Here is a 13,473-nt window from a genome sequence, read left to right on the forward strand (position 1 = left end):
AAAGCCCTTTCAGAGGCATTTAAGGAAGTTTTAGGGGTTCAGGGAGCTCCAGGGCAGTACACGAAACCCCAAAAAATACTCCTAAACCCCCTGCAATCCCCCAAAACGTTTCTGAGACCCGATAAAATACGTAAGAAATATGCCTGAGTTTTCCTGAGACCTCCTTAAACCCACATGAGACCCTATTAAACACCAATGAAACGCCCCAGAGTACTCCACAGACCTCTTGACACAGCCCTAAGACCTTCTGAAACCTAAACATCCGGGAATCCCCTGAATCATCCATAAATCCTCTTGAGACCTTTTGAAACACACCTGAGACCACCTGGAACCCCCTTAAATCTCATGGACACACCTGAAACGCCCCCAAGACCCCATGAAAACACTCCAGAAACCCCATTTCTTAAAAGCCAATGAAACATCCTGAGACCTCCTGATACTCCTGTAAGGCTCCTGAAAACCCCTGGATTGTCATGAGACTGAAACACCGCTTGAATTCCCAGGGGCTTTCTAATATGTCCCTTAGACACCCTGTTACACCTTGAGACACCCCTTAAAACATCCTGAAACACCCTGAGATCTCCGAAGCACCCCTGAAGTCCTCTGAACCCCAACGCACCTACCTCCTCACTCAAAAAATCTTCAAATACCTTGAAAGGCCCTCGAAAACTTTCTGAATTCTCATGAGATCGCCTGCTCCTGAAAATGTGTTGAAACCATCTTAAAACCTTTTAAACCCTTTCAACCCTTTAAAAAAATCCTAAAATATTCTTAAAACACCCTGAAATTTATTATAAACACATCTTCCCCGAAACTTTTTTGGAACTTCTTTGAAACCTCCCTGAAACCCAATGAGCCCTTCGAAATTCTGCAAAAAAAAAAACTTTGGAAGTTTCATGAAACAACTCAAATTCTATTTAAAACCCTATCCCATACATTTTGTCATAATCGCCACTCGCATGTACGCGATTCCATCGATCTCGTTATCGCACGATCAGATACGCGCGTGAGAATGTATGGACAAATTAGAGGTTCGCTCACGTTTTCATCAATATCTCATTGTTGCGGTCAATGCACACCTAAATATTTGAATGGTTTGAAGAGCTTAGACTCTCAGCTTCCTCATGATGAGTACAGATTAGAAATCGGTGATTGCAAACACAGCAAAAATTGCGATTGATTGATAACATTGGTGGTCATTTTTCTTTAATTAAGTGCAATTTGATGCAAAATCGTCATTTTTGGCCCCTTGCCAAACATTGAGTTCATCTATTTAACCCAAACAAAGTGGTCTTCATCCTTTTTTATCATTTTCTAGCGAATAAGCAAAAAAATTTAAAATTCCAGACTTCATGTGAATGGCGGCCTGCAGAATTATTCCTACGGAATATTTTTTTAGAAAGTGCTTCTAGGACTCTAGACTCTCTCTTCCATAGCATAAATCATAAATTGCCTGTTAAGGAAAAGCGGTGGAAGCAATATGTATCAAACAATAATACATACAGAGAATAGACAAAATAAACAAGATAGGCAAATTTTTTACTTTTCAAAAATTATACTAGCTGTAAATATTCGTATACTGCACAAAAAAATATCAAAATTTTATTGTTAGTTGCTCAACTAGCTGTCTAAGGATTGTCAGATTGGAATATCACATGTAACGAATGAGTTTATAGGAAGTTAACAAGCCGGCTTCGTTGAAGGCCGTTTTACAACGTACCATATTTTTATCGTACCTATGGCTATTCTTCCAGAAATACCGTGTATGACGTCCACCGGACGGTGTCAGGTCATTCGGCCGAAGGTCATCAGGCTGATTGATCATTAGGCCGAATGACCATTGGATCTTATTTTTGCCGTTACCTCCCGTTATTGCCGTTATTGCGATTTTCGAACGGTAACTTCGAGTCGGTAAACACTGCAGCTCTGGTGAAGCTCTATCATCAAACAGTTTTGACTTTGGGTTAGTAATGATTGATTAATCACGAGTTGAAAAGTACGCAACAAATTCAGCTTCCGTTTTGTCTGCAACAAAAAATTTCGAGATCATGTCATTATCTGTTAGTAGGGATAAAGAGTAATCGGCGCGACTTCTTTATGGCTTGTTTTGTGCCTCTTTTGTCTGACAATTCTCTTCACTGGTTGTAATAATATCTATGAGCGCTCTGTAAGTAATCGCAAACGAAATTAAGCTATTATTCGTCTTAAAGCCTTAGAAAACATGCATTTTCTCTAAAATGTGAAAACATTCACAAACTCGACAGTCCATCTTGCCCCAATGTTGTCGTGCATCCTGCCACATTGTTGTACTGCTCATGTTCGCTTAGTCGATGTAACCACCATTGTCAATGTCAGCATACATAAGCTAATATATAACGCATGTGCATATTTCTGACCACTTTTATTATGTAGAATGCATGATTCAACTGTCACTTAGATGTCAACGAGGAAAAAATCTTGAATTTAATCTTTATTCATTGTCAAAATTGCGAATGTGTGTTGAAAACTACAGTGGCGCTTACATCAACTATGCGTATTTGGGCAGTGTAGTGCATTTTACCCCGAGCATGGGTGCATACTGCCCCGCATAAACATACGAAGCCGTAATGTTGGTTTTGACAACAAAAAAAAAACGTTATATTCAAAAGCTGAACTACATTAAGGCTGAAATTTTATTCGATATCACTTAGAATGCAAGTATTTGCAATGAGTGCATGCATTAAAACAATAAATTATTGCCCTTTTGAATGCATTTGGACGCATCTTCCTTAACTGGTGCGTATTACCCCAGAGTCCCCTACATCAGGGGTTCTCAAACTTTTTTAGCTTGCAACCCACTTTTGATTTTCATAGAATTTGGCGACCCACCAGTACGTACAGACTGACTTTTTAAATTCCGTGAGGCCGCTCATTTTGTGTCAATCATACAAAAAAATATCAAATGTTAGTAAAGTATCGTAACAAAAGTGAATGTAACATGCTGCCACATTAAAAACTTTCTTTTCACCACAAGTTTTTATATGGGTGTACCTGAAATCACGTTTTTAAAAAATATTTCCCTGACTGCGCTGCAGGGCAGCATGGGAACTTTTTAGGGCAAACAGCGGGAGAAAGATCCAACAACTATAAAACAGTAAATCCCGTAAAATAATTCATTTTGACAAAACAGGATGAACTGAACATAATGAATCATCAATATTATGGTAAATAAAAGTTATTTTGTATTTAAAAAAAAGTTATTTTGTATTTATAAATGAATAGTTTACGTGGCTTCATGAATAAATAATCCAGTTAGCGGTGAATGGATGCATGAGCGGTAATAGGAGCCAAGAGATAACACATTTTAATTTTCATTTTTTTGAATGTAAACATATTTTACCATCGTTTAATATTTTTTCTATAATAACAATATAATTATTGAACTTTTCCGAAAATTAATGAGCAATTTTCGCCAACGTCGATTTTTAATGTCCTAAACTTAACGAAAATGCCATTAAATGAGCGATGAATGGCGACCTCACGGTACATACATTTCATCATTTTCATAGGCTTAACTAACGTTACGTAGTTTTCGAAATCGAAAGTTTATCTAAAACTTAAACCATCTGATTGGAAGGTCATAGTTCTAGAGTCGATTTCAGAACGCATACAGTAGTTTCAATATTCATTATACTCCAGACTAAGACTTATAATATAAAACATTGAATAGAATTGAGGATAACCCAAATTTCTAGAAATAAGATTGATTCGCCACGGGAATATTTTTAATTAGAAAATGATTAACTGACATAAGTATATAAGACATTTATTACAATATCGCCAAATCCTTCGCGACCTACCAAAAATCATCCCGCGACCCACCAGTGGGTCGCGACCCATAGTTTGTGATTTTCCGCACAGCTTTCACTACCCTTCTCTGGCTAGCGCTATCCTTTATTGATTATTAGGCCAACAAAACAAAAATGATGAATTTGTTACTTGATTTGTGGCCATAATAATGCTTCTTTCTTTCTGGCAACTTTTTGGCACTACATCCGCAGTCCAACTGTATATTAGTGTGGGTCATCGGGACCGTTTTCTCAGATCAAAGCTTTGTGGTTCCGTTTCGGGTGCAAAAATTGAGCACGATCGGGGCGTCTACACTTTGCGCATTGCAATTGAAATTTGTATGTGATTTTGTATGAGGAAACATACTTTTTTGCATTTTTGCAAGTTTGCAAGTTTGTCTGAAACTTTTTAACCGATACTGTAAAATGATAGCATAGGATGTTCTGAAAAACTTTGTTGAAGACCGCAAACTGCTTGTGAAAATAGTTATAATCAACGAACCGCATGCATGTGTTTATGTTTTAACATGTAAAGGAATAACAATAGCAACAAAATCATGCTGTTTCGCCAAGCAATGCCAACACTATAACTTTTTTCCTAAGCATCAGATCACTTCGCGGTCTTCGACAAAGTTTTTCAGGACACCCTAGGCTATGTTTTCACTTTATAGGTTACACGTTTTTAGAAAAATTCGAGCTTGTTATGAGAGAAATGCAAAAAAGTGTGTTTTCCCATGTAAAACCCCATACAAACTTCAAACGCGAAGCGCAAAACGTAGACATAACCGATCGTGCCCAAATTTTGCACAATTATTTGAGTCCTGAAATGGGACCAAAAAAGCTTTGATCTGATGGAATACCATTGAATTTTTCATTTTTCTATATAAACGATGACCCACTCTACTGTAAATCTTTAATTGTTATCATATTTTATGTGAATTTATATGTACACTTCAACGAGTTTTTTTTTACATTTATGCTATTTCATTCGTACATCAATGCGAGTTATACTGGCATAATAATATAAATACCAAGTGAAGTTGTTTACTCGGTCTGAAAAACTGTTGTCAATCAATACACCGCATTACAATTCATTGTGCACTACTCATGCATTGCGCAAGAAACTTATCCTTGGGATTTATCCTTTTTTCTACAAATGTACCAACCAATCACCCACCCATCGCCACAAAAACTGCAATCAATTTAACTCTAATCTCGTCTCGTTTTCCGTCCAATTTTACTTCGCCTTCGTCGCTTACTTACTTGATCGGTTTTTTCTCTCGTTCCATGTTTTTTCTCGCCGTATTTTCGCAACGCACCGACTTCGACGACGCCCGCCCGCGTCCAGATCCTGCAAATAATGCACACAGTCGAGGAAAGTTCGGAAACCCTTTCTTTCGCCACCGAGCCCGTCATCGCCTGTTTAGCAAATGTCTTAGCATATCAGGTGAGTACGGTAACTATGCTGCTATATGTAGGGGGGGTATCGGGATAATTTGCGCCATTTTCAACTGAGATCATTATTTTCCAATTGAGTATTTTTGCATTCGTATACCGTTATCAAATACGAGAATATCCTATGCATAGGAAAGACAAGACAAATTAACAGGATAACAAAAATTCCTGAACCTCATAAACTTACTTGAAATACTGTGCGTTTCACGGCTTAGCCCTAGGGCCACATTTTCCTTCAAAGCTCTATTTTACCCTCCCACCCCCTTCTTGGCACAAAACACTGCGAAAAAGCCCCCGACGCACTTAGGAAAAACAATTCACCCGCCTTCGTTCCAGTCAGTGGGCGAGTGGGTGGTTTTGGATTGTAGGTACGTCGAGCGAAGGCGTTGGGATACCGTTTTATCGCAATGTCATGTCTAAGGCTGTCCGTCACACTCTGTTGCTCCCAGCAGCAGCTGCCAGCCGGTCGGCGGATGGGACGAAAACGTCGTTACTGTCATATTTTCCTTCCAGAGAGGATCAAACGCTTGAGCAAGCGATTCATGACAATGTGGTTAAGGTTGAAATGAGCATATCCAGCGGGGAAATACGAAGAAAACCTTCCGCTTCCACATTCTCAGGTGGAAATTTCTGGCTTCGAAGCCATGACTGAACGAGGGTTATGTTGAGCGTTTGATACCTACCGTTTGAATTAAGGCGGTGGTATGGTTTTCCAGGAAGTTAAAGCATGAAAATACCTGGGATGGAAGTCTAATAAGCGGTCGGATGTGGGTCCGGAGCTGTCATTTGAAAAACACTTGATTGAAATGAAGCTTCCTCGGATGAGTAAGGGCTTAAGTTTTGCATTTTGGTTGTTTCCAGATTTATGATTGACAGTTGCTGAAACTTTGGATATCAAAACGATATAACTAAGATTGGTTCAATTGACTTGGTCTGAATATATACAGCAAGAAAAATCACCCAGAAAACCGGGCAAAAACAAATTACTTGTCCTATTTGTAGCATTTATTACTGCCGTGTGCAGCATAGATGGCCGATGTTCCAAAATAAACAAAGAAAACGCGTTTCAAATGTTTTGAAAATTCATACATCTATTTTTTTGAACGGGTTCGTTTCTACCCCTGCGTAGAGTGTGGCAATTCCACTTTTACTCCTGAATTTCTGTCGCTATCGGCTTTTAATGACGATGGAGCTCCACGTTGGAGATCCAATTGACAGACCACCATGCACGATGCAGTTTATAATCAGGCATCTATTGATCAAGACCTGCAGCCATTGAAAGTGCTCCACTGATACACACCAAGTTCCACTGGCGTACAGTAGCGTAGATTTCACGATAGAGTTGAAAATGCGGATTTTGGTGCGTCGACTAATATGGTTGATTTTCAACACAATTCTTAAACTCGCAAAAGCAACCCTCGCTTTCTTGATCCGGCCGCAATTTGGCTTCCAAGATATTGGAAGCTTTCAACATTCTCCACTGCTTGCCCAGCTACCGTAAAGCTTGAAGGGTTGACGTTGATGATAAGACCTGCCGCCGAGGGGCGATTGGCAAGATCATCGAGCTTGCTCTGCATATCAGAGCCCCGTTGAGCTAAGAGACAAGGCTAAGAGAGCAACGTCATCGGCTAATTCGAAGTCATTCAGGTGCTACATGATAATGGACTGCCACACCAACCCAAGATTTGGTTTACGATCAATCGCACCTACCAGGATCTCGTCGATTACGATGAGGAACAGTGGCGAAGATGGTATACATCCTTGCTTCACTACAGCAACGACCTGGATGAGATCGGACAAAACACCGTTGTGCAGTACGAAAATGCCCTGTGTTGTGCTTCAATGAGGCCGATGATTTTCTCAGGGAGACCCTTGCGCCTGAGGGCTTCCCACATGTTTCCGTGATTACGATGGTCGAAAGCTTTTTCGTAATCAATGAACACCAGGTAGAGAGACTCTTGGAATTGATTGATTTGCTCCAGAATGATACGGAGCGTGACAATATGGTCCACACAGGATCGTCCGGCACGGAATCCTGCTTGCTGCCGTCAAAAAGTTGCGCCAATCTTCTCCTGTATCCGGTTAAGGATCACTTTGCAAAGGACTTTGAGAACGATACACAGTAACATGATGCCCCGCCAATTATCGCATACAATCAGGTCACCCATTTTGGATACCTTTACTAAGACGCGTTGCATCCAGTCGGCCGGAAATGTCGCGGTTTCCCATATGTTGCATAATAATTGATGCAGTAGTTGTGCGGATACTACGGGGTCAGCTTTGAGCATCTCAGCTGATATGCGATCGACCCCTGGGGCTCTGTTCGATTTCATGCTACGGATGGCTGTTTCCATATCCTGCACTGATGGAGCTTCGGTGTTGACATGGGTAATGTGTCGAACCCTTGGCGGATCATGCTAAAGTGTTGATGGCGTGACCGACACTTGAAAAAGGTTTCCAAAGTGCTTGAACCAGCGTTTTAAATGGTCAGCCGGGTCGGTCAGTAACTGTCCAGACGTGCCTTTAACGGGCATCGTAGCATTCATCTTGGTCCCACAAAGGCGGCGTGAGACATCGTAGAGGAGACGGATGTCGCCTGTGTCTGCGGCTTTCTCGCCTTCGTCGGCTAGGGAGTCCGCCCACACTCTTTTGTCCCGTCTACATGAGCGTTTCACTTCCTTCTCGAGAGCCGAATAGCACTGACGGGCTACGGCTTTGGCTCCTCGTGTTTTCGCTCGCTCTATCGCGGCTTTGGCGTTCCTTCGCTCCTCTATCTTCCTCCAGGTATCATCTGTGATCCACTGCTTTGTCCGGGTGCGTAGCTCATCCAAATTATTCTCGCCGGTGGCGATGAAGACGTTCATGAACGCGCTCCATTGATCTTCTACGCTTCCACCTTCTAGAATATCCGCAGCACGGTTTTTCAGCTCCTCGACAAAGGACCTTTTCACCACCAGCGTGTGTTTCTCCTCCTGGCGATGGATACTAGCAATGCGCAGTCAGATCTCGCCGATTAGAAAATGATGGTCGGACGCAATGTCGACTCTACGTTTGTTCCGCACATCAAGAACGCTCCGTCTCCATTTTCGGCTTATGCAGATGTGGTCTATTTGACTTTCCGTCACGCCATCACGGGAAACCCATGTAACTTTGTGTACTGTTCGATGAGGAAAAAGCGGTCCCTCAATCACCATGTCATTAATGCCACAAAACTCTGCAAACAGTTCTCCGTTTTCGCTCACTTATCCGAGACCATGGCGCCCCTTGACGTGCTCATAGCCCGTGTTGTCTGAACCAACCTTCCCGTTGAAACCGCCCATGAGTATCTTTATATCACCTTTCGGAATCTTGTCCACGACAGCATTCATTTGACTGCAAAAGTTCTCTTTATGTTGCATTTCGGCAGCATCGGTGGGCGCGTAACATTGGATCATGGTAAGGTTTCGAACCCGTGTTCTAAATTTGGCTACAATTATCCTCTCAATAATAGGTTCCCACTTCATGGGCGCAACGTGGGCGCGAGCGCTGAGCAGGAAACCAACTCCACGGTGGCGAGGAGCGTGTTCACCTCGTAGGCCAGAGTATAGCAGAATTTGACCCGACGCCAATCTGTGTTCTCCAAAGTTCGGCCAACGTACTTCACTCACTACTAGGATATCAAGTTTCATACGGCATGCCTCATTGGCTAGTTGTTCCAGTTTACCCTGCTAGACTAGGGTTAATACATTCCAAGTTCAAATTCTTGTCCGTTGTTTCGCGCTAAAAGTCGATCCCGTTGAATCAGTTTGTAATCTTTCATTTTCGGTTTCTGTAACGGTTTTTGAGATTCGGAAACAGTAGGTTGTTGGCCTAAGGTCCCCTATCCACTGTGGTGGGGCTGCCACCTCAGATATAGCTTCCGGTGGAGGAGCATTTCATACTCAGCCGCTGGATGTCAGAACAGACGCTATTTGAGCCGCACCTAATTGGTGAACAGATGCTCGAAACGTACCTCCCCAGTAAACACAAGATCGCATATGATGTTGAATAGGATGCAGAAGTGGAGGCGATATACGTACACTTTACACGCGGTTAAATGGAGACATGTACGCATATGGCCTCCACTTGAGCATCCTATTCAAGATCATATAAGACTTTGTGTTGGCTGGGTCCTCAATCTAGCTGAAGTCAGAAGGACAACAGTGCCTAGGCTGCACTACCAGCTAAGCACACAACTCTTAGCTGGCGGTCTTTGTCATCGCTTGACCCGTGGAAGCATGAGGTAGGAGACGATCGCTGCTGCTAGTTATTGTTGGTACTGCCTCGAACAAGATTTTTTTTTCTCTGTTTGAGACATCAATCACTGCGACCAATATTTGATCTATTGTTGCACGCTATGTCCAAAGGAAAGTTTTATGAAAAGTGAATGTACCTCAAAGTTTTTTCGCTAAAACCGTGTTTTTGGACCTCTAGATTCAGAATATGTGCAATTTAAAATCATCCATCTTGGGTTTTTTTTTTCATACATTTTTATATGGGATGAAATTGAGCTTGAAATGACTTTTTTCGACATTTGTATGGGAAAATAGGGAAAAAATCAAAAATATCAATAAACACAAGATGAAACATTTTAAGTCACACAGATTCTGAAAGTAGAGGTACAAACCTACGATTCTACGGTATAACATTTGAGGTACATTCATTTTTCATAATACTTCCCTTTGGACATAGCGTGTGTTGTACAGTTGTGTTCATTAAAATAGCAATGAAAGCCGTTTTCCATACAAAACGGCCAACTTTGACATGCTTTGTCTGTGCCTGTAACTTCAAAATCCAAACATGTTCTACAACTCCTTTTAGGACCCAACGAACATATTTCTAGCTCAGCCAACATATTAGACTCAGAGCACCACTGTAGCTTCGGATGCGCCTAATTCTATCAGTTTAATCAAACCGTATTGATCTTTGACAAGATCTAAGATTTTAGTTATTTTCACGTCATTTCACGTCAAAACCTTGCTCATGCTCTCATCGCGGAACTGTCAAGCTATCAAGAATCCAAACACCATCGTCAAATTGTTCGGTAGAAATTTTAACCGGCTGTCCGGGTATAGTTTCCAGAAATCGAAACGCTACACCCCATGAAGTGGCTTCCTCTTTGGCAGCCACCATGGTGCATCATGTGCGCTTTAGCACCTTCCGGCTATATTTTAGAAGCCATACTAGCCCGACTACATAGAAATGGTGTGTATCTATGTACGAACTGTATCTTTCACAGGTCCGCCGCCGTACTTTGCCACTCAACATTGCAACGAGGTGAAACTATGAAAGGAAAAACAAAGCACAACTTATCTCATGGGATGTTGTTGCTTTGGGTTACGTTGTCGAGAAGGATTGCACGTTATCCTCGGCTTATCCAGGGAAGAATAAATACTGAAACATACCATGCCAAGAAAGAAATTTTGAAAAAATCTTCGAAGCTTCCATTTATAATGGAGAGATTCAGAAATTTGTTCAACAATTCCAATATGATTATGCATGACAAGCAATGGGTCCATGTTGCGTCATCCTCCCCCTAAAAGTAGTGACGGGTGACGAATGGCGAGATTCTCTTTCACAAAGTGAGCAGATCATCTCTTCCTGATGGGTCTGCTTAGTAGCAGTTGGAAAGAACTTGCAAGTAATGAGAACAAGAGCTCCCAGTTCGTATAGCCCGGATAAAGTGCAGATGGTTCTGATGGTTGTTATTAGTTAGTTTTTACAAGAATGTGAGTGAGTTTCTCAAATGGATGGCATAACAAATATTTAAAAAATACTACTTGCTTTTAAACTACCATAGTTAGTGAACTAACTTATTTTATTTCATGTAGAAGTTTTTACTTACTGGGGACTAAGGGTATTATCGGCAGGTTTGTTCTCTTCGTCATGGGGGGTTTTTTGTTGACCAAATTGCCTGAAATTTGAGCATACAACTCAACTTGGTTGAGAAGAATTTAAGGCCAACTCTGAGATCAACAGGTTAAAAAACATAACGAAGAGAACAAAATTGTCGAAAATACGCAAGTTTCCCTATTTAAAATTATACAAAAACTTCAGTGCCAGGATATTCAAGACCACTTGTAGTTATAATTTTTGAAAGCGTTATCCTAGAGTCAATGTCAGTGATCTATTTGTAAGCAGGTATATCAATTATCGGGGCTCATATTTCTGAAGTAATAAACATGCAATTATTCACTAGGATCAAGCTAAAGGTGTCTGAGTTTTTTTTTTTTTGCAATTTTTCTAGTAACTCCCTTAAGCATATATTATATTTGAGCTTGTGTCCGTGGATTGTGTGTCTCTAGTGCAAAAATGTCCAATTGACAAAAAGGTAAACCTCCTTTTCTCCTCATAATAGCCCCAAATCAACAAAATTTGACTGCGGTCTCCAAGGTAGTAATAACTGGGCCAAAAGTTTCCCACCTTAATCAAAATCAACACCCCCAACCGAGCCAGCCAATTACAAATGGTAATTTATCACATTATCTCTTCATTAGCCGGAACCATTAGGTTCGCCTTTCGCTATGCCAGAACCAGTTAAATCCAAATTCCACCACCCCCAAAAGTTGTGCGTCTGACTTTGCCCAAGCGGGAAGGACCAGCAAGCAGCCGAACCAGAATAAGGCGACAATGGGACACAAAAACAGCGTCGTCGCTCTCCACTCACCAGTCAGTGTGTACCTAGGTACAGTCTGTGCCCAGAAGGGGGAAGTTGAAAAACTTCACTTCATTATTAAGTACGGCTCATAAAACATTCCTCGAATTAAGATAAGAACTTAATGAATGCGAAAACAAGAATGGTGAATGCTTTGGCATGATTGGATCTGCTGGGTGGAGCAGAAGCGAAGAAGCGAAAAAAGGGAATTGCTGGCAAAAGTAAGGCATCGGCGAGAGAAAAAACATGGGAATTATGGGAAGACGGAATGGCACTTCAATGGCTCCTGTGAATACAGTGGTGGAAGAAATTTAGGAACTTCTCCCATTTTCATATTACGCAAATAAGTTTCGGATCTTCTTAGTATAAAGAGTATTAATTTTAAGAATAATTTTAAGTAATTCAATTTAGGATTAATTTTAAAAGAATTCTTCGGAAAACTCATTGAAAGTCCTTGAAAGATTTCCTGGAGAAGTCTACGGAAGAATTCTTGAAGAAATTCATGAAAAATTTCTACAGAAATCATTGGCAAATTAACAGAAGCAATCATGGTAGGGAAATTTTCTGGATATAGCATTTTAATAATTCCAGAATGTTTTTTTTTTCAAAAATTTCCAGAAAAAGCTTTGCAAAAACTCTGAGCATATCTTTAAATACTAACTATTATTTGATAGAAAGAAATTTTAGAATAATGTTCCAGGACGCGTCTTGTTTGATGTTTCAAACGCACAGCTTGCTCTGTATATGTACGTCAAGTGAGTTGTTTTGTTGGGTTGTCTTTTCTACAACGGCGCCCATCCTAATAAGTAAATTGGAAAAACTTCTGGACAAACCATTTGAAGAATATGTACAGCTGACCTTGGAAAAATCGTTGCATGAATCCTCAGAATCGTTCCTGAATAATTATTTAGTAGGTTGTCTATGTGAATTCTTGAAAAAATCTCAAAAGCGACGTTTAAAGCATTACCGGAGGAATTCTTAGAAGTCCAGGTAATTTTTGGAGGAGTCGTTGGAAGAATTTCAAGACAAATATTTAAAAGAATTCCTGAATAAACCGTTTGACAAGTTTCTGCAGGAAGCACACATGGAGTAATTCCAAATGAGCTCAAGCAAGTTTCCATGATTATTCCTGGTAAAAAATCCTCGAAAGAACCCTTTCCAGAGGAATCATTGAACAAATTTTTCGGATGAATTTGGGGAGTGCTACTAAAAAACCTCTGAAGATATCCTTGAAAGAATTTCTGGAAAAACCCTTGCAAGAATTCCGACAATTCCTTGAAATTGTTCTGAAGACATATTCTAATTACAGGAGATGTATTCATCATGCACCGGATCTTCTCCTTATAAAGAGTATACGCATATTATCTATCTGAAATTATGGGGTTTCTTAACATTATTTTTGCAGAAATTATTCGAGAAATATCCTTGAAGCTCATTAAAAGATTATCTACAGAAGTCTTTGAAAGGATTCTGAAGTAATCCTTGGTAGATTGGAAGATTATCAGGAGAAATAATGGT

The 13,473-nt window shown here is 40.6% G+C and overlaps 1 protein-coding gene across 11 annotated transcripts in view; it reads left to right on the forward strand.

Moving 5' to 3' along the window:
• LOC115263194 (SCY1-like protein 2) overlaps positions 1-13,473 on the forward strand; it is a 447,209-nt gene that overhangs the window by 259,247 nt on the left and 174,489 nt on the right. For all 11 annotated transcript variants that reach the window (XM_062852674.1, XM_062852676.1, XM_062852679.1 and 8 more), the window contains exon 4: positions 5,176-5,274. In XM_062852674.1, coding sequence (XP_062708658.1) covers positions 5,176-5,274 — 99 coding nt within the window. The remainder of the gene's footprint in view (positions 1-5,175; positions 5,275-13,473) is intronic.

The sequence above is a fragment of the Aedes albopictus genome, chromosome 2 (genome assembly GCF_035046485.1).
Source record: "Aedes albopictus strain Foshan chromosome 2, AalbF5, whole genome shotgun sequence".
Taxonomy (NCBI): domain Eukaryota; kingdom Metazoa; phylum Arthropoda; class Insecta; order Diptera; family Culicidae; genus Aedes; species Aedes albopictus.